At 41.0% G+C, this 13,940-nt stretch overlaps 1 protein-coding gene across 5 annotated transcripts in view; it reads right to left on the bottom strand.

Annotated features, from left to right (window-relative positions):
- The window catches only part of sgk3 (serum/glucocorticoid regulated kinase family member 3), a 68,197-nt gene that overhangs the window by 24,470 nt on the left and 29,787 nt on the right, over positions 1–13,940 (bottom strand). For 3 of the 5 annotated variants that reach the window (XM_007896757.2, XM_007896756.2, XM_007896758.2), the window contains exons 2-3: positions 7,140–7,338; positions 4,374–4,457 (exon numbers count right to left, since the gene is read on the bottom strand). In XM_007896757.2, the coding sequence (XP_007894948.2) occupies positions 4,374–4,457; positions 7,140–7,217 (162 nt within the window). In that variant the 5' untranslated portion in view covers positions 7,218–7,338. Of the gene's footprint in view, positions 1–4,373; positions 4,458–7,139; positions 7,339–8,148; positions 8,201–13,940 lie in introns of all 5 variants that reach the window. The other 2 variants (XM_007896754.2, XM_007896755.2) reach the window with 1 other exon arrangement.

Genomic DNA, 13,940 nt, shown 5'->3' with positions numbered 1-13,940 from the left:
CAAGTACCCAGAGTTCATGTTCAAAAGTAAAAGTATTTGATCTTCAGCAATGTCCCAAAAGATAACTGCACATCATTTGTTGATAGCAGGATTTACAATGTCTAAAATTTGACACAATTCACCTGGCGTTTGACTTCTAAAACAAGGTTCAACTCCACGGGTTATACAAATGGAATTTTGTTGTTGTTGTTTTACTGCAGTCTGAAGTTGCTGACATTTCTCTCCTCATACTTGGCAATCATAATATTAATAGTATTATTATATGGTAATATTAATATTATCCATCTCAGGCTAAACTTAAAACAACACCTTTTTGTCAAAAGTTAATGGTACCATTCCACCAGATTACAGAAGAAAACATCCCTACATTTATAGTCTTTAAATGTCATGTAATAAAATAATAATCCTTGCATTTGATATAGCGCCTTATAATACAGATTATACATACCCAGGCCAGAATTCTTATAATACTTCCCCCACCCCATCCATTCAAATTTAATCATGCAAATAGTTTCTGTTGACCCTTAAGTGTTATCAAACATGTTTTACAAGATCAGCACAGGCAACTGAGCAGGAGTTTCACAGTGAATCAAGAAGCAACTTCCATTTAAATACTGCTTTTCAAATTGACATGAACGCCTTGAAGGGTTTCAGAAAGAGCAGGGTGGAGAGGAGGTTGCGGGGGTGGTGGGGGGTAAGGAAGAGTGTAAACTAAAGCATGGTCAGAGATATGTTTTAAAGAGTTTTAAAAATGGGGAGGGAAAAGAGATTTGGAATGATTGCTCCAGAGCGTGGAAAAACAGTGGTTGACTTAGTTACCAATATTCGGGTGGAGGGAGTGAGGAATAAGCAAGGAAGGATCAAGTAAACTAGTCGAAAATGTAAAGGGTAATGATCAGAGGTCTGGAAGAGCAAGTGTGTGAAGGGATTTGAAGGCACGATATTGATCTTCAAGTCAATTCACTGGGATATTGGAAGCCATAACATACAAGAAGGCTATTTGGTCCATCAATTCCACAATAGTACTAGTTCCCCCACAGCAGCTATATAATGTAATCCCAGTTCCCTGCTCTTTTATATTGTTCTGCTTCAAATACTTGTCCAATTCCCTTTTAAATATTGTGGGAGTGGGTTTAGCTTCAATAGGGATTTGCAGGGCTACTTAAATTTCAAGGCATTCAGTTTTCCAGTAGTTTATTTTACCCCCAATCTAGTTTCAGAATAAATTAAATCACCTCTGACAGCTGAGAACACACATAATGGTACAAGTTTGACAGTATCCCTTTGAGCCACTTTACGGAAAGACACTGCTAATTTATAGCTTGAATATAATTTACTCAATTTGTTATCTTCTATAACAAAACTGATATAACGCCTTTATGTCTCACAGCACTTCACAGGATTTTACTGAAAAGTGAAACAACTTTATTTTATATGTGAACGTGGCAACCAATTTGCATATATCCAGCAAACATCCGTGAAGTTAATAAACAATGTTATTTTGTGGAATTGATGGCCAGGATACCAGGAGAAACTCCCTTTTCTTTTACAATCGTGCCATGGCGAAAAAAAGGTGGACTTTAAAAATGGGGAGGGAAGGGGGGAGGGAGAGGGACTTTGGGATGGGGTTCCAGAGAGGGGGGCAGAAAAGCTGAAAGATTGTACACCGATGGTGGGGTGAAGGACTTGAAGCAGGATGGTGCTTGCTCTCAAAACACAGCCCACTACACCCTGATCAATACACTTCTTGCCAAGATATCTTTTCTCTATAAAAAAAATCTTTTCACTACAGCATGAAATAAGTTTGCATCAACTGCTACTTTGTGGTTTCCTGGCTATTGTTTGCTTTCATGGTTATTTCAGATTACTTTCTTGTGGTTCTGCTAATCAAAAAGTAAACTCGGATATAAAGTCTTTCAAGGCATAATCCTCAGGAAATTTGGATTTAAAAATTTCTTTAAAAAAAATACTGACCCTCATGACTGGGATCATCTTCTCTGCAATGCAACACCACACAACACAAACAATAAAAACACCACACAACAACTTGGATTTATGTAGAGCCCTTCACACAGAGTAGCATCTCAGAATGGCTATGCAACAACAACAACAAGATTCCATTTATTGAGCGCCTTTCACGTCGGGAGGACGTCCCAAGGCGTTGTACAGTTGGGTCAGGACCCGAGCAGGGGGGAAATGGTCAGAGTGAGGGGAGGGAAGGAGCGAAGAGGGGGGAAATGGTCAGGGTGAGGGGAGGGAAGGGAGGGAGCGAGGAGGGGGTAGAGAGTCGAGAGGGGAGCTGAAGGCACGGTCAAAGAGAAAGGTCTTGAGACCGGCCTTGAAGGAGGAAAGGGAGGAGGCGGCGAAGGCACTGGGGAATGGAGTTCCAGAGCCTGGGGGCTGAGAGGCTGAAGGCCCGGCCACCGATGGTAGGGCAGTTGGGGCGGGGGATGTGGAGCAGACCGGAGCCAGAGGAACGGAGGGTACGGGCAGGTAGGTAGGGGGATAGTAGGTCAGAGAGGTAGGAGGGAACAAGGCCGTGAATGGCCTTGTAGGTGAGGGTGAGGATCTTGAATTCGATCCTCTGGGGGATGGGGAGCCAGTGGAGGCGAGCGAGGGTGGGAGTGATGTGGTCACGAAGCTGGTGCGGGACAGTACACGAGCTGCAGTATTCTGAATGACCTGCAACTTGTGGAGGGAGGTGGCGGGAAGGCCGACGAGGAGAGAGTTCCCATAGTCCAGCCTTGAGGTGATAAAGGCGTGGACCAGAGTTTCAGCAGCGTGAGGGGTGAGGTAGTGCCGTAGTCTGGCGATATTTCGGAGGTGATGGAAGGCGGTGCCAGTTGTGGCGCGGATATGAGGAAAAAAGGACAGCTCAGGGTCGAACAGAACCCCGAGGTTCCTGACTGGCTTTGAGAGGTGGAGAGTGCAGCCTTGGATGCTGATGCTGTCAGCGCCTGAGGTGCGGAGGCGCTGACGTGAGCCAATCAGGAGGGCCTCAGTTTTACGCACGTTGAGCTGAAGAAAGTTATCTTTCCTCCAGGACTCGATGTCGGACAGGCAGGCTGTCAGGACATCGGTGGTCGTGGAGTTGAGGGTAGAGGAGAAAAGGTAGAGTTGGGTGTCATCCGCATACATGTGGAAGTTAGCCCCATATCTGCGGATGATGTCACCACAGGGGGAGCATATAGAGGGTGAAGAGGAGGGGACCGAGGACAGAGCCCTGAGGGACACCGCACGAGACAGTGCGGGGGCTGGAGGAAAAGCCGAAGAAAGCTGAAGAAAATGCAGAGTCTGGAGCTGAGACAGAGATTGAAGACTTCATCATTCTTCAGATGTTTTCCCTAGATTGGGAAGCACAGTCCTAGTTGAGCAGTCAGTTACTTTGTGGTGTGGTGAAATGCCTTTCCACCACACACACAACACATTCCCTGCAGTATTTTCAGAATGAAGAACACACTACATCATAAAGTCTTATAAAATGATATCTGCCAATTTACAGGTGACATTATAATTTACAACCCTTGAGACAACAAATGCAACAACACAGCCACTACCACTTTCAGACAAATAAGCAATCTTGAAAATGAGGAAAGAATTATTTCAGCAAGTTTCTGAAGGATTGAATACTTGAGACAACAAATGCAACAACACAGCCACTACCACTTTCAGACAAATAAGCAATCTTGAAAATGAGGAAAGAATTATTTCAGCAAGTTTCTGAAGGATTGAATATTCAGGGTACACCTAGAAGTACCCTAGGTTTGAGAGAGCTGGCAATCTTAGGTTTCCATACATCTCAAGACACTATGATATATGTCCTCCCACCATGAAAGGTGCAATATAAATACAATTTATAGTTGCTGTAGTATATAGAGCCCAAGTACATAAAGTTTCTGATTGAATGTGGTCATGAACAAATTATACAAGCATATGGCAATGAGTTTGTTTGGTCAAACAACAACAACAACAACAACAAAATTACATTTGTATAGCGCCTTTCATGTCGGGAGGATGTCCCAAGGCACTGGACAGTGTCCAGCATTTCAGACCCGAGAGGGGTCAGGGAGGGAGAAGGGAGGGGAGGGGAAGGGGCTGACCGATGGCATGGTCGAAGAGGAGGGTTTTGAGGCGGGACTTGACGGAGGCTAAGGAGGACATTCAATTATGGATACAAACGAAACATGATACTATTGCACAACTGTTTTAAAAAAAGTAATTTTCCTTCTGTTCTCCATATTCATCTTCCTCGCTTTCTCAACAACCTGCCATGCATTACAAGTGGAAATCAAGACATTGCATCCAATCACTTAATGCATTTGGCAGACTTCAAAAAGGTTAGAAATGGAAATCAATTAAGAAAAAAAACTTACTGTGTTGTACAATTTATCAAATTCAGCATAACGTCTCAAGACAAACCATTCGCTCCTACCCACTGTTACCAGCACTTTGTAGACCTGCAGATAGGAGGAAAAAGCTGTTACAAAAGAAAGCAAAACTAAAAATCATAAAACAGCTCTTTTCACATTTTACCAAGAGAACACCTGGATATCAGCTCACAGACATCTAGAATACATTCCACCAACCTCTGGTCATCAGTTGATTTAAAGGTTTTACTTCAATGGGACTGCAGTGAATTTTCTGACACGTCTCAATCTGAGCAGAAAGATCCTGTGTGCCTACTGACTTAACATAACTAATATTCAATTTCAGACTCACACACAGCAGCAAAACAAGGCAGACTAGTAACTTGATGAGCCAGGTGGAATTCAGACACCACCTCAGGCAGGAATGTCAAGATCAGAGCACTGTTTTGTTTGCATGCCTGATCAGATAGAAATGTTCACCGATCATATGGGTTTCAGTCCTCCATTAAGTGACCTACCAGTTTGTGAATCAACTATTTATTTTGCAGGGCACAATTGGGAGAGTGGATAAATGCGCTGCCCTATAGAACACATATCTATACAGACTTTTGGTTCAAATTCTCAGCTGATCTCAGCCTAAGCAGCAATTGGATCTGCTACAATCAGCTTCGGCTACGGTGACTATAGTTTGTAAACCAAATTTGGGGAGACACAAAAATATTGAACTCACCACAATTCCTGATGCCAACAGTACTGGAAAACCTTGTTGACTGTGTTTCTCTGATAAGTGTATCTGTTTTAGAATTTTATTGTTCTTTTCAGTTTGCTGCTGAACACAAAACAGGGCAAATTTGCCAAGAACACAATACTTTATCTGGGAGCTATCCCCAGAAATCGGGAACATATGGTCACCCTACCTCAATACCTCTAGGCTAGTGGGTATCGGGGTAGAAAATCAGCTAGCATTCCAGCTTCTGATACACACAGAGATCCCCTGCTTCTCTGTTCCTCTAGAGATCTGATATCCAAACAACCTGGATTTCTGGTACTATACTTACTTTAGTATTTCATACCATAGATCATTGAAATTTATGGCTCGGAAGGAATAATAATATTCATATCCAAGCCGTTTCGCCCACAAAATACAGTCTAATTTACATTACATTTGCATTATAATCTGTGAAGTGCTTTGAGACGCCTCAACAACATGATAAAGCGCTATAACAAATGCAAGGTTCATTATATTATTATTAATACATAATATGTATAATTTATGCCTCATCCACACACCCCTTCAAGCCTCTATCCTTCATATAACTGTCTATTTCCCTCTTAAAACCCACAATAGACTGTGCCTTTTCTACTTTACTTGGCAGGGCATTCCACATCCCAACAACTCAAGAGCGAAAAAAAAATTGGGCTAAGCTGCTTTCCTTTCACTCTTCTTGCGACTATCCTATCAATGGATGTATATTTATTGTCAAGTCACTTCTCTTTATTTCTTTTTTTCTCCCCCACTCACTCAACTGAGATATGGCTGGACTCCCTGACTGCTCAGCTCCTTGGAACGTCCTCCTGTCGTGAAAGGCACTTTATAATTGTAATTTTGTATTGTATTCATGGATATGGTTCAATGGTAAGTATCAGCAATGGTAGGGGGAGAGAAAGAGAGAGAGAGCGGGAATTCATAATTGAGAATTTGAGAGCAGTCCCTGGCAGCAGTTAATTATTCTACAATGGCGTTTGCGTGTTCAAACTCCATTTGCTAGATAACTACCTGTGCAAAGCCAGACTCCAAGGTGACGCCACCCAGAGCTTTTCAGCCAGGTAAGGGCACTGTCATATTTCCAAAGTTGGAATGGAAGGTATTTTAACCTTGTTTCTCAAGTAAGAAACTGAATGTATTTAGGAATAGAGTGCCACAATTTTGACCTTGTTTAAGTTTCAGACTTTGCAAAGATCCTGGAAATCACCAATAGAGGTGTAAAAAAACATTTCACTGCCAGGGTACAAACAGGATGCTCTCAGGATCATTCAGTCCCAGGGCCAGCCATCACCACTACCAGATGCGAGTGTTCACATTGAAGAGTGGTTTTCCGTTCCTACTTAGAAATCAAGCTAAACATTGCATCCACACTGAATACTGTACAACTCTGAACAGACTCAACCTTGTTCCAAACAAGGAACTCATCTGTAATTTGGAACATTTCAGTGTTCTCTGCCAAGAGACAGTTTAAAAATAAAGCGTTATACTTTATTATAACGTTATATAACGTTATATAAAGCGTTATACTTTATTATAACGTTAAGCGTTATACTCTCTTGGCCAGTATTTTAGATGTAATTTGCGTCTCTTGTGAGAAGCACTAATAATGCTGCAGGAAGTAATTTCCTAAAACAAACAGGTGGACAAGGATGGGGACAAGAGTGTTGATCTATTGTGAAACAAAAAGCACTTCTCCAGAATCAGCCAGTATCGAAGGTTAGTCATCAGTTTATTCTTTTGGGGACATTCTTTGGATATTTGAGTGTTCAACCACTGAATCAATAATTTTAGCCATTTTTACAGCTGAATTTGTTTGAGAAGTTCTATGATTATGCACTCTATTTACTAAAAAAAAATTCTTCAGGAAGCCAATGAGAAATTTAGAAAATAACCTTGATGCCTTGACCCAAGGAAAGGCTTAATATTAAAGAGCTGTTTTAATATTTAAAGGGTTTCCACAGAACATTTGTTACAGAAATTCTAAAAAAGATTTATTCAGTACTTACAGTGTAACGTTTCTTTTTCTCACGATGCTCATCAAAGCTGGGAATGCTAACATTCGGATAACTCGACTTGGAATCCATTTTACGCTTTGCTGAGCTGCTGGAAAGTACTAGTTCCAAAGTAGCAGAAATGGCAAACTGTGGATTCTACGGGTGCTGATGCAAACTTGATAATTCGTGACCAATACAAACATCATGCCGCCTGGAAAAGAACATGGTTTCATTTGAGCTCTTTAATCAACATTTATGGCTATGAAAACATAATCACTGAGCTGTTTTGCAAAGGTTTTTACCTTTACGTTTTAAAATGTATACATAATACAATAAAAATAAAGCGCACATAATCAACAGCTGTTCTTAAATTTCTTTTGTGACTGTACTGCAGGAATGAAGCTACCGACATGCAACTACAAGTTATAACATTCATGCCATATTACTGGGCTCTGACTAAACAGTTTTATCAGATTTCAACAGTGAATTGTAGCATACAGAAATTAACTATATGCAATGCAAGCCTTAGTTGATAGCACTCTCGCCTCAGAGACAGAAGGTTGTGGGTATACGCACCACATCAGACTTGAAACTCAGTCTAGGCTGACACTTCTATACAGTCTGAATAATAAAATCATGTGAGGTGCTTTGAGACTTCCTCCAAGAAAGAGGTTCGTCAAATGCAAGGTTTATTAAGGATTATTATATTTAATTTGTCTAGAGATGCACATCAATTGACCCTCATAACAATGCAACTAGCATGTCCGGAAAATAAATTTACAATAATCTGAATACATTGATACAGCAGAGTTCCAAACAGTATCACAGTCAGAGAAAATCTATAATTTGCAATACTAAATAATGTACCCATGCATTTGATATAAGTGCCTCATCACGTCGACAAAACAACTCAAGGTGCTTCACAGGATTTACTATCAAGTGTAGTAACTGTATTTTGTAGGCAAACGTGGCAGCCTGTTTTCTCATTGAGAAAGGTTATCCTAACTCTGCCTTGACTCACTGTATCAGTGTGGATATTTCCAGTTCCCACCATAGCCATCCTTCCGATGCATCTAAAGAGGATTCAAATCAGTGTCAATTTATGCATTGTGGACTAAATTCACACTACCCAAACATCTTTCACACAGCTTTGTCAGCAAAAAGAGGAAACCTTTATCCCATTAGTTTTGGGTGGATTCAAATCCAGATCTCAAAGTGGTAAAAAGGATGGTCCTTCATGCAATGTGTCCACCAGATCCCCCAGAATAACAAACGGACTTAAGAAAATTGTCTTGTGTTCATACTGGTCTCACAACACTAGTCTGCATTCAATTGTTACTGTTTGAGTGAGTAATCAAGGTGCTAAATTTGTAACACTGAGGACTCTTTTGCAGAGACAGAGAAGTTATAAATCTTTTCAAAAATGTTTTTATTCTCTACAGCCACAACAGCAAATTGTATTCTCCAGGCTACAATTAAAATGAATTTAATGTTGCTAAGCAATCTAAAACAAACAGGCAATACTGAGCCTGCCTATTAGGTTTTGGAATGCCACATTTTTTTGCAGGTCTGTGGTTTAAGATCTAATTTCGTACCAGTATCTAATGCATTGCTAGTTGTGACATGCTGCTTATAAAAAGAGAATAAGACTGATTGACTGAACAGAGTGGTGGAGGAGCAGCAGGAGGATATTACTCACAGATACTACACTCACACTAATTTCTGTATGTTAGTAACCATAATTGGATGTACTGTGCAATTCCTGTAGTCCTTTTAAAAATATTTGTTATGCCTTTTTTTTTGGTCAGCTGGGTGTCTGACACATGCGGAAACCAAAGCTCCGTGTCACTTAGACTAAGTGAGGTCAAAGTCTGTCTACGTGTGCCTTGAACCCACACCTTTCCAACTGCAAGGCGAGAATGCTACCAACTGAGCTAGGCTGACATCTGCAATCAACTACATGCTTTTCTGAGTCTTAACAGTAGAGCAAACATTAAGTTCTTCTCGAAACTTCTAGAAGTTGCCTCCAACCTTGTTATTTTGAGTGTTGGGAAGAGAAAAGGATAGAAGAGGTAGAAGATATTCTATGAATCAGATTATCTACAAAAAAAGGTAAAGTTATACCACAACAACCTGCATTTATATAAAGATGCAAATTAGGGAAAGTGGAAGAGAGAAAGACAGGGTAAATAAAACTGAAATGTTGACTTATAAATGAAAAATGATACATTAGGTGATATTGTTATTATTAGCAGGTCTGGATAGCACTCAGATACTACACTAACACTGTCCATGTTATTACCATAAAATGTTATTACATTTGTATTTATTTTACGCTAAATTGGGCAAGATGGAACGGGTTGGCCTAGTAAGAAAGTAATTTCCATGATTCATCAGCCGTCTAATAAGCATCTTACATGTTCAACAACAACTCGCATTTATATAGCGCTCCCTCACACAGGGTAGGGTCCAGGAGCGCTTGACAGTGGTGAAGTCTCACACCAAGCCATGGGGAGAGGGAGGGAGGAGGTGACCGGAAACACGATCAAAAAGGAAGGTCTTTAGGCGGGATTTGAAAGTGGAGAGGGAGGGGCAAGGCAGAGGGATGGAGGGAGAGAGTTCTAGGGCGCAGTGGCTGAAGGCACAGTTACCGATGGTGGAGCAGAGGGGACAAGAGACAAAAAGGAGGCCGGAGCCAGCAGGTGGTGGGGTGGGGGGTAAAGCAGGTTGGATAAGTAGGGAGGTGCGAGGGCATGAAGGGATTTGAAAACGAGTGAGAATCTTGAAATCGATCTATTCAGTAAGTGGGAGCTAGTAGAGTCTGGCAACAACTGGTGTGATGGGGGTACAGAGTTTTGTGCGGGTGAGCTTCCGGGTGGCGGAGTTTTGAATTAATTGGATTTTGTGGATGGTGGAGCTGGGAAGACCAGCGAGAGGGCATTGGAATAGTCTAGAGGGAAGTGACAAAGGCATGGATGAGGGCTTCAGCTGTGTCAGTTGTGAGGTAAGGACCAAAGGTGGACAATGTGGCAGAGGTGGAAAAAAGCAGTCCTGGTCAGGGAATAGATGTGGGGTAGAAAGAAAAGTTGGGGATTGAACCTGACGCCTAAGTTGCGAAGGGGTTTGGTGAGTCTGAGGGAGAGCTCAGGGAGGTTGAGGAGTTCAGACTCACAGCAGAGAAGACGTTGATGGAACACAAAAAGTATGGCCTCCATTTTGTCGACATGTCCAAGCATTTACTCTACTACCAGTTTTAGGCTAAATGGCTTATGTCATTTCTTGATTCACGTCTCATTACTTTTTTTTTTTTTGAACATGGTGATAACATTTCCTAACCTCTATCTTTAAATCCTACATTTATTGTTCCTAGTAGTATAAAACAGAGCTTCCTCCCATTTCCTTTCTGATTTTGTGTCAAAAGTTAGTAGCTGCTCCGTGGGAACAGCTGATGGATTGTTCAGAATTGTTCATCCCATTACTGTCAGCCTCCTCTGCCTTGACTACTTGAGATTATAGCCGTCATACCAAATGGTGAGAATCCATTATCTGCCCTCCTTGACAATTGACCTCAACGTCCTTGGATTTGAGGGGGGGGGGGTGTGTGGAGAAATCTTGGAGCCCTTGTTATTTTAAATGATATTGCGCAGCTATGAAGCAACACCCAAGACATTTGACGGCAACTTCTCTGGGCGACATTCTGGATGCGGCATTAAATCTGAAATTGCACCTTATCCAGTCATCAAAACTTCTCAAAACGCTTCACAGCATTTATTGCAAAGTGCAATGATTGTGTATTTGTAGGCGAAAGCAGCAGACAATTTTATGTGTAGCAATGTCCCACAACAGCCATGAAGTGAATGGTCAATGACAACATTTCATTGGGAACTGTGTTTGTTTATTGTGTAAACCAAATGAGGTTGTTGAGCACCAACTTCTGGAAAGTGCACTTGACGTGTTTCACTGTGGGCTAGTAAATAACAGAAATTACACACAGAAAATAGCCTATTGTAGATTCTATCATAGGCACCTCTTCAACGCTGAATGTGGAGGTGGTTCTCATTGAAAACAAAGCACGCAACCAGAACTTATTTTTGCAAATGTTTGCACAACACTAAGGTGCAGCTGGAGGCCGGGAATCAAACCCAGATCCTCTCGCTTGCGAGCCGAGTGCTCTAACCACTAAGCTACAGAACTCCAAGGGTTATATACCTCGTAACATCCACCTAAACACACAAACAGAATCCCAGTTTAACATCTCATCTGAAGGACAGCATCTCTCCAACAATGCAGTGCTCCTACAGCACTGCAATGATGTGTCAGCATAGACTGAGAGCTCAGTCGTAATGCAGAGCCTAAACCCACAAATTTCTGACCCAGCTACATAAGTGCCACCAACCGAGCCAAGATGCCAACTCATAAAAAAAACCTTGCATTTGATATAGCACCTTATCACATTATCACATCATCGAAATGTCTCAAAATACTTCACAGAATTTACTGATTTACTGGGTTTGACTGTGTATTTTATAGGCATAACATTGACTCAAGAATTTAACCCATGTGGATGTTGGGAGCAGAAAACGGTTAAGTCACCATACAACGAGCTTGCTGGCCTAAAATAAATCAGTTAAGTAATCGTAGTCTTTGACTAGCAGCTTTAAAAGATCCTCTTCACATCACTCATTGCAGTGTAGAGCCCATTAGACATCCTGATGCAAATCACTAAAAGATACTTCCCAAAAAGAAAACCTCTGAATAAAATGGGAAGCTATTACTAATTCCAAAACTGAAATTTGTGAACAAGCCATTTTGGGGAAATTAAAAGGATATTACAAATTTCTACAACTACTTAAGAGCTTCTATCCTATTAAATTATGGGAAGTTTAGATTCCATGGGCCTTACCCACAAGAGGATGAAAGTAATTTGGTTTCAGTCTCCTCTCTCAAACCCTACATTAATAAATCACGCAGTCATTGCACCTTACAGTATGTCCCATGAAGCACTTTGGGCGTCCACCCAAAGTGAAAGTTACTATTCCAAATGTAAAGATTTTCATTATTAATAAAGATTGCTAACCAAAAGCAAAACAAATTCACATCAAACTTTGATCGTATTGTGCATTTTTGAAAACCTGAATATACAGAGTCACGAACTGTGGGAAGAGTTTTTTTGGAAGAGAATATTAACAAAACTGTTAAGGGTCATGGGATGTACAATCATTCACCCGTTCTTCAGTTTTAAACATTTCATTCAATGAATAACAATAATCCTTGCATTTGATATAGCACCTTATCACATCTTCGAGACGTCTCAATAGCGCTTCACAAAATATACTGTAAAGTGAATTGACTGTATATTTTGTGGGTGAAACACAGCAACCAATTGCGCACAACAATGCTCCACAAACAGTCGTGGATTGAATGACCAATTTACTTATTTTTTTAAGAAATTATTACCCCCGGAAATGTGATCCATCCATCAACTAATGACCAGGTTCCTACTTACTGCTAGGTAAACAGAGGCGTGTGGAGTAAGGAAACTTGCCCAACATTTCGCCTTGCCGGGAATCAAGCCGAGGTCTCTTGCTTGCGAGGCGAGTGCTCTAACCACTGAACTACAGGGCTCCACTATCATAAATGCCACTATCAAACAAGCCATGTATAAACTCAAGCTCTCCAGCTGGAGATTGAAGGGGATACAACTGACTTCAACATCCTTGGATTTGGGGAGGGCGTGGGGGTGGGTAGAAAGCCAATATAATTTCCATTCCTGAATTGGTATCCAGAACATTGGTCTGAAAGTACTTATGTATTTGCATCCTTGTATTTGATTTAGCGCTTTTCAACATGTTGCCGCAACAGGATTCTAGATTTCAGCCTCTGCGATTAGGAAGTCAATATCTACCTACACCTTTCTTCCACAATCTTCCAATTTATTTATTTATTTTTTAGTACATTTTCTAAAATACTCTCTCTTTTGAGAAACTTGTGTGAGAGGCCCTTTTGTCTGTAGAGGCATCACAAGTGAACCTGAACCTGATACCCACGCACAAGCAACTTTCCAGCAGAATTCTCTGGGCAGCAATCAGAAGCAGGAACAGACTGATTTTCTCCTCCCTAAACCTGGGACCCCAAAATAAATTACACCCCTTCTAAACTTTACTGCCTTAGTGCCGTGATCCACTACTGCATCACTATTCCTTTCGATTTGTCACACAAGTCTCGCTCGTGGCTTTTCCGAGTGAGACTATGGACAGTTCTGTTCTGTGAAATTATAACCACTAGCAAACTGGGTTGATGACTACCAAAACTCATCACACTTTCATTCCATATTTGATTTGAACCCAATGCCCTTGGAAATAATCTCAACTTTCAATGAATGCAGTTATTGCCTGTGAACTGCTGCACTACAGGTTTATTGCTAAAAAAAGAATTAAGTGGTCAATCTCACTGTGCTCTAAACACCATCTTATATTGGTTTTAAAAAGGATGGAAAATAAAGAGGTCATTTCTCCACAAATGCATCAGCAGTAATTTATACACCATTTCAGAACTAAATTTATGCGCAGAAATTGCATAGCACTGTAACTTGTATTAGGGAGCTTATTGTTTTAAAATCAAGGTTTTAGCAAAACACGTATTTCCATACTGATGAAGCAATCGAGTTATGTGGCCTCTTTCAGTGCTAAAGTATAGGCTTGTGAAATGGGCATTAGTGCCCTGTTGACAGATGCAAAGGGGATAATTGAGCAGTAACTGTACAGTTCTAGGCTACAAGCTTTCAGCGTTAAAACACTTAGAGCAATTTCCTCT

The sequence above is a fragment of the Callorhinchus milii genome, unplaced genomic scaffold, assembly GCF_018977255.1.
Source record: "Callorhinchus milii isolate IMCB2004 unplaced genomic scaffold, IMCB_Cmil_1.0 Scaffold2, whole genome shotgun sequence".
In the NCBI taxonomy this organism is placed as follows: domain Eukaryota; kingdom Metazoa; phylum Chordata; class Chondrichthyes; order Chimaeriformes; family Callorhinchidae; genus Callorhinchus; species Callorhinchus milii.
Note: the sequence above shows the minus strand (reverse complement) of the source record. Positions and strands in the feature narration are given on the sequence as shown.